General features: G+C 38.6%; 1 protein-coding gene across 1 annotated transcript; it reads right to left on the bottom strand.

Moving 5' to 3' along the window:
* Positions 1 to 4,420: 4,420 nt before the first annotated feature.
* Positions 4,421 to 7,728, bottom strand: LOC144638271 (carbohydrate sulfotransferase 10-like). Its single transcript, XM_078497495.1, has 3 exons — positions 7,455 to 7,728; positions 5,743 to 5,945; positions 4,421 to 5,535 (listed from the first exon to the last, which is right to left on the bottom strand). The coding sequence occupies exons 2-3, from the start codon at positions 5,864 to 5,866 to the stop codon at positions 4,811 to 4,813; spliced, it is 849 nt and encodes a 282-aa protein (XP_078353621.1). The 5' UTR covers positions 5,867 to 5,945; positions 7,455 to 7,728; the 3' UTR covers positions 4,421 to 4,810.
* Between the last annotated feature and the right edge of the window lie 309 nt (positions 7,729 to 8,037).

Raw genomic sequence — 8,037 nt, 5'->3', positions numbered from 1 at the left:
CAAAAACAGCGCATAGCACTGACCTAGCAGTCAAACATAACACAGAAACAGCGCATAGCACTGACGTAACAATCAAACATAACACAAAAACAGCGCATAGCACTAACGTAATATGCAAACAGAACACAAATACATTGCGTAACAAAACACAACTGAACAACAAATAATAACACAAAACAGCGCATAGCACTAACGTAATAGTCAAAGGTAACACAAATATAGCGCATGGCACGCACACGGACATGATGATCAAACACAAGACGAGCAATAAATGTAACAAACCAATATTGCACTGACGTAACCAGCGAACACAACACAAATACAGTAAAAAGCACTAAAGTACAAAATAACACAAAAAGCGAGCGCAGAGTACTTGCGTACAATCAACCACAACATAAAGAAAACACTTAACAAGAAGGCGCCCAATGCTATTGTAAAATGCAACACAGAGAGCGCCAACTTTCGAGGAAAGAGAGTTCACATTAGTAACGCAACAATTAAACGTAGGACAGAGAGAGGGTACACCACAACAGTGCATATTAATATGCAAGGTATGTACACTAATTTACCATGCAACTGTTCGGATAAGCAGCTTTTGTTAAGCCTATGGTAGTACAATGATCAGTCCAAGTGGGTATTTGCTAAGTGCGTAGTGCTACGTAGGTGCGTATTTGCTACCACACGACGTCTTTTTTTGAAATAAAAAAGTCCAAAATACGCAGAAACATTCCAGGAGCTGTTAACACTTTTCTAATTTGCTGACGCAACGTGCCGTTGATAGGAATCCCGAAAAAATTGAGCAAAAAAGGATTTATTCCACAAAAACCCTTAAAAACGCGTAAAAAGAGAAAAAAATGGCTTTTTCTCGATCCAAAATAGAAAACAACACTCATTCGTGAATGGGTAGAATTGTACTTTTCACGTCCTCTGATATAACTTCTTGAAAGTGCATCGTTTTTTATTTAAACGATGTAGCGTAAAAAAGGTGGGTATTTGCTACGAAAAGTCCGTATTTGCGACGAAATGAGAATTTGTCAATAAATACATTGAAACAAAACAATTTTGACTCAAACAATGTCGAGGCAGTTCTTACAACAAAGCGCCAAGTTTCTGTGAAGAAAAAGTGAAGAAAAGACCTAGAAAAGCCTTTTTAAAGGCAAATAAAGTTTTGCAGCTTGCAAAATTTTTTTAGAGTTTCAGGTGCAGTTTACATAATAGCTTAGAACAAGGTATTGAAAAGAAAATTAACTTTCCAAAGAACAAAAAAATATTCAAATGACCCGGGGAGTTTTGTGGAATTTGTCTAAATGTTAATGACCTTCAGAATCTACTTAAATCGCGGATTTTTAAACATTTTTTGGACCGTGTACCAAAAAGTAGGTATTTGCTACGTTGTTCTCCTAGTGGAGGAAAATTTAATGTCAAAAAGAAGGTAATTGGTTACGCCGTTTACATTTTACTAAAGTATAGCGATTAATGTTCATAGAGATAATTTTTTTTATCTACTTTTAAGCCAAATTAAGTCTTTAAAAACGCATATGGAAAACAAGTAGCAAATACGGACATAACAATCTAAAGAGAGGGAGAGAGAGAGAGAGAGAGGGGGGTGGGGGGGGGGGGGGGTTCGGGGTTATGCTCCAGATTAAGGCCCTCAAAAGTGCAATTCGGCAGCACCTAAATTTTGGCATTTCATTGCCGAGAATGGTCCCGCAATTTTCACTCATTGTTAAATATATAAACGCACTTGTCTTTAACGACACATATCTATTACTTTGTAAAATAAAGTTCTCGAGGTCGAGTATAAAGTGCCAACTTAACAATATATCCTTCCAGACGTTTCGAGCTTAATAGCCCTTTATCAGTGGAAGTCAAGTTGCTGTTTCGTTGAGAAATTTGCTAAGGCCACGAAACAAGATTTAAAGTTCCAATGCAAGCTGCGCGCGCGATGAGCGCGCGACGACTTACATTCAGTCAGCGCGGCTGACTTGTTCACAGATTGAAGATGAGTCGCTTTTCCTGACGTTTTCGTTGTTTGTTCTCATCGCAGAACGTGGTGGTACGGACTTGTACATCTTGAATAGTGTGGCCATTTGTATTGAAATGCTTTGCGACAGGAAAGCCTGGCAGGTTTTTCTCGATGCTGCGCTCAACGAAACGTTGCTGTAGCGTGCGGCCAGTTTCGGCGATGTAGATCGCAGAACATCGGTGGCAAGAGATGCCATACACTAAGCCGGTTGTTTCGCAGGTGAAAGCATCCTTGATAACGATAAAGCATTTGGGATACTGCAGGGCGGGATCAAGAGAATTTGATCACAGGTGCGGCAGCGAGCGTGCGTGCATGGAAAAGTTCCCACGTTAAGACCAGACTGGCTAGTTGCGATATTTATAATGCATATTGCTTTCTATTTCATCTTGAAAGTGCTTCAGCCACAATTACTCTCTTGATAGCATATTTTAAAAATACGAGTGGGCTAAAAAATTTGTAGGCCCGGGCCTACGGGCCTATAGGCTAGATAAGCCCCTGGACTTATAAGTCTTATAACTTCCCATAGGCTATTGGGCAGGATCACGGTATGAAAGCAACACTAAATAATTATAGCATCATACCTTCCACATATAAAAGCTTTCGGAATCATATAGATCATGCAGTTCACTTTAGTTATGTTCAGTTGTTAAGATAGAGAAGTTACCGAAACCCTAACAATTCAACGGCAATGTCCACAGTCCCGCACGTACAGTTGGTACTTTTGGCTGCACTTCTGGCGAAAACAAGTCAAGACTATTTATATTCAAGAGGAAAACTTAGTCAAGTGTTACAAAACTTTGCGAAATTTCCATAGCGATACGACGTCTGCTAGGGAACACAGGAACTCTCGGGGTTCATGATAAGTGTATGAAATGTTAAAATTGTATTGGAACCAACACACAAACCCCGGCCTTCCAGCATCCACAGACAAGTAGTATTAAAGTATATCGTAACTTACAAACACTTTCAAGGATTCTAGCAGTGTCTAATGGCCAGGTGGTTCATCATCTAGTTTCGTAGATAACGGATTTAAACTGGCCGGCTTTCGCTGACAATAAAGTTTCATGACAGCCTGTTGATCAGTGTCTTTAATATATGTGAAAACAAGTTGAGACGATGTTGTTAGAGAAGTTAAGAAAAACGAAGAAAACATGAAACGGTTGAGGACTGAACCCACGAAAAACGGGAAGTAAATTCGACTTCAGACAAGGGATATTTCGGTGAGAAACAAACGAAAGTCTCGAAAGTTTCAAGTTACTAATCTATAAAAAGTGTTGGAACAACTTCAATGTAAAGGAAACCAAAAATTGACTGATTGATGTGCATTTCGATGTGATATTGCATTTGATTTGGCAGCATAAAGTGTCGCATGTCACAAGAAACAAAAAGTTTCTCTTTCTTCTCCAGGGAATCACCGAAAAACGCGCATTTAAATAACCCCCCAGCCAAAGCTTTAACTTGTGGCCGCATTGCAAATAATACCGCACTTACCTGAAGCCAAAGGTAGAAGAAAAACGAGTAAAGCCACCCGGAAATACAGTTGGCACTTTCTATTTCAGCCCCGGAATACTACCTGGGCATAGACCGATGTTTCGCTTTGCCAGCCTTCTGCATTGAAATGCTGATTCTCTATATATAGAAACGTCTTTGTTGAAGTGTGAAGTGGAATTAAACTGACTTTTAATTGTTCTGTATTTCGTGATATCTGCCCTAGTTATAACACAAGGCTCAATGCCGGACACGCCTTTGGTAGCAGTTTTGACGAGTAGGCAAACGAGCCAGCCTTTCAGAGTAGGGAAGACACGAACCCTTTAAAAACAAGTGGTGGAAGTGTCAGTTGAAACTAGCAGTTTTCCACTTAGGAAGAACACTATAAAGTAAAAATAAAACAATATTATCTAAAATTATAAACTTGTAAAGACTAATAAGTGGACAGCATGCTACCAGAACAATCGTATATTAACTTCTACAACTGTAACCAACTGCTGCAGTTTTATCACAACTTATTGTAGAGAGATACCACAAAAACTCTATTAATTAAGCCTCCCCCGGGTATTTCTTTCCGAGACTTGAGGAGAGGGGGCTTGTTAATGATGGAAGGCTCATTTAAAATCACATATCAGTTATAGCTAGTTATATAAATGAAATAAAGTGGACTTTCTAATGTTTTAGTGCTGTTTGGTAACACATTTTCAAAATATATCAACAACAAGTAAATGTGGTGAATGGATACCTTTTAAAGCATAAAGTTGCCCTGTTTCCCTGTTCATACAGTAAGTTGTCATAATTCACCATCTAGTGTAGAAACGTGCAATTAGGGAGCAAGAGCAGTCGGAATGTTCTGGGCATATCATTGGGATTTTTTTTCATAGAAAAACTGACTGAAAACAATGCGAGCATGTATATTTTTTATTAGCTATAGATAGAAATAGTGTATCTGCAGCATCAGTCATAACTTTTAGTTTCATACTTAGTTACTGTTACTAGCCATACCAGTTCGTATACTTGTTCTATTCATTTCGTTTTGCCGCTGATGGGCCACTAGGCTCGAACGCCATTACCTAGCACCGCACGAATTAAAAAAAAAAACATTCCCGAACACAATGTTTGACGATCAAATTGAGAATCCACCATGAATAAGTAAGTTAAAAAATGTTGTATTTTATTTGGTTTACACAGCTTTTTGTAACCTAATTTGAACGTTGTAAAATGGGGTACGCAAATATTTCGAAACTGCTGGTATGACAACAACATGTTCTACAAAGGTTTTATTTAACGCAACGTTTAAGACGAACCAAGCAAGTTTTCCAAGGGTCCAGGAAAAGGGTAGCCAAACAGTTCGAAACTACTTTGATACACGTTATAAAGACGTTTTATCCAATCTTTTGGTATCTGTGAGTAGTACTGTACTAGTTCATCTTTAGTTTTTGCTGGAATAATCTTTGGAAATTTCAGCTGAGTTAAGTTGGCTTGCTCAAGTACATACTTGGAGTCCTCTTCTAGATTTTCATAATGTCCCACAAAGTCATACTGAACTTCGCAAGACCGGCAGATGTCACCATAATTCTCCCAGTGCCAATCCTCTTTATCACCTCCATTTATTATGTACTCTACGATCTTTCTCCCAAACACTGTGATGAAGGGATCTTTGTCAACTGGTCTAGGATGTATGTATTTATCTTTGTACGCCGACAAAAGCCGCTCGAAAGGTTCTCGTACAAACATGAACTTGTAGAAATTTTGAAGCATTTGCTGTGCTTTTTCTGGTGGAAACTGGCTCACAGTAGGGCCATACGCTCCAGGTCCCCCCAACAGGGGCATCCATTGACGGGTTGCAACCTTTGGTACAAGGCAGAATATCACTTTGTATTTCTCAAACACGTAAAGGTGCTCTAAAGCTTCCTTCCTCGGTTCGTTATGCTTTCTGTTTTCACATAGATATCTCAGTCGTCCCTTTTGTTCAAGGTTTCTCTTGCCAGCTTCTCCGCCTTTGTAGTTAGCCGCCCCACCTCCATTAAAAACGATAATAATAAAGAATAAATAATTTCTACATCAACGTTCCTGAAGGGCTTCCTGCATTTTCTTACCAGCGATCAGGCGTTCTTTTGTTTCGAGGTGGGAAGAAGAACGCCTGATCGCAGGTTACGCCTTTTCCAACTGAGAAGACTAGGGAACTACTGTAGGTTACTGGTTTAAATCAGGTTTAAATAGTTTACTCACATCTAATCTGGTTTGGGCCATGGTGGGGTTACTTTTCACTTCAGATGTCGGTAACGCAAGGTCGTTTCTTGACTCTCCCTCTGGCATCCTTAGCCTCATCGTCTCATTTCTTTGCCTCATGTATATCACAATAACTACGAGAATGAAAATAACAACCCGGCGACCACTTTGGGGTTTTTTGATGCTCTCATCATCTTCACTATTTGAAACAAAACAGCTTGATTAATTTATGAAAAAGGCTGTTTAGCATAAGAGCACATTTGTTCACATTTTGAAGAAACCAAAAGAAATCAATACATCGAGTTAAAGATTACTTATAAAACTAAAGTTTAAAGCAGACTTTAATACTCCAGATTATAAACTTTGGCACACGCAATTGCCACCGAAAACGTTATGTGTTTCAAAATAAGGCGGAAGTATTGGGGTTTATTTGTTAATAACATAGATTATGTTATGAAATTTAGCGATATAAAATCACGACGTTTCGACCTCTCCGAGGTCATTTTCAAGTGCGAATAAAAATATAAAATTTTTATATTTTATATTTTTATTTGCACTTGAAAATGACCTCGGAGAGGTCGAAACGTCGTGATTTTATATCGCTAAATTTCGTAACAAAATCTATATCCAAGAAATTACTTATCAGGATTAACATAGATTATCACAAACAATTCCACTTTCGTTCATCACGCAGCACTTATGTCTGCTACATTAACAGCAAATGCTTCGGTTGTGACCGAAAACGTTTCACTTTTAGGGATAAAAGGCGGACTTGTCGGGATTGTGGATGATAAAGAACCTGCCAGTTGTCAAAATTCACTAGCTAAGGAGGTTCGTAAGTAGTTCGTTGTATCGGTGTCATCTCGTTTCGACTGAGAAGACCTTTCGCTTTTTCATGTACACTGTACTAAAGTACATTTACGATGCATGATGGAAAGAAGAGAAAGTTTGTTGTTAATAGTCCCCTTTCACGTTTTTTAGACCCAGGCTGAATGGTACGTTCTTAATTTTCATAACATTGGAGATATCGGTCGTTCCATTTGCAGTAAATTTTAGGGGCCTGTTTGTTTCTTACTAATTATACTTGTTGCTTGCATGAACAATCTCATCGATGTCGCGCCCGGGTGCTACAGTTAATTCTGTAGTAAAAGTAGTTGTAAAAAGTATATAATAGGCAGTCCTTCGATCCGCCTGTTTGTCTTCGGAGTCGACCAAAACCGACCATCTTCATAATTTCGAAATAAAACTACAAATGCGCAAGAGGTAATGTTTATTGGATAAATGGAAAATACGTTTTCGTATCATTACATTGATGTGGGTATGGCTGATCGAATCTGAGACGTTTTTTTGTCATAATTTTCCCAAAAGGCATCCAAAATAGAGAGAAAGATCTTCGTCCTTCGCGTAAATATGCAAGCCACTGATGCGAGGATGGAAATTGCAGTTGAAATTATTCAGAATATTGCGAAGATGTCTATCAGTGGATGTATACTTCAACCTAAAAGGCAAGTTATTTATCTCACTTACAAGTGTCATCTCTTTCATTCGGTGATGTTTTTGTTATACGTAAAGGCTAAGAATAAATAGAAAATATTGCGGCCGTTTTTACTGTCAATCGTGAGCGGAGTTTTTAGTTATCTACTGAATTTTATGCGTATTTAGCATAGTTGTAAGGTTAAAATAAGAACAGCAAAATCAGTTACGATACCTTTGCTTCTTCTGAGGTGATCAAGAACAGTTTTTATACAGCTACCCATAAAAGCCATCCAACGCCACAAATACCGAATCATCATTGTATTTCGCACGTCTCTAACACACTCGGCGTGAATACTAATATCGACGCCGCAGGGCAATTTTCAGTAAACCAATAGCAAGCCAAGTTATTTTTTTCGATGCTTTTTATCAACAATGGTTGTTACGCTTCAAAGTACCTGTTTCCACAACAGCTCGCATTAACACGAAAAATTGGCCGCCGGCTAAACTTAATAGCATAATAGATCATTCTACATTTTTCCTCGATCGATTGCTCTCAGTGAGGAATAGTGAGGTTGACGCCTGCACGACTTAAATAATTGGTTTAGTAATAAGGTATATATATATATATACATATTGTACTGAAAGTGTCTGGAAATACAAATTCTTTGGGGTCGCCATTGAAAAAGCAACAGCGGGGGGTCACACAACCAATCGTTGGCTTCCATCACGTGATAAACAAAGATCTTTCTCGCTATTTTGGATGCCTGATTCAAACAAACGACTCTGTTAACCACGGTCAGAAGACGCGGAAATGC

This window comes from Oculina patagonica, chromosome 14, assembly GCF_052425735.1.
Source record: "Oculina patagonica isolate OP01 chromosome 14, crgOcupat, whole genome shotgun sequence".
Lineage (NCBI taxonomy): Eukaryota > Metazoa > Cnidaria > Anthozoa > Scleractinia > Oculinidae > Oculina > Oculina patagonica.
The sequence above is the reverse complement of the archived record's forward strand: the minus strand, read 5'-3'. Positions and strand labels throughout refer to the sequence as shown.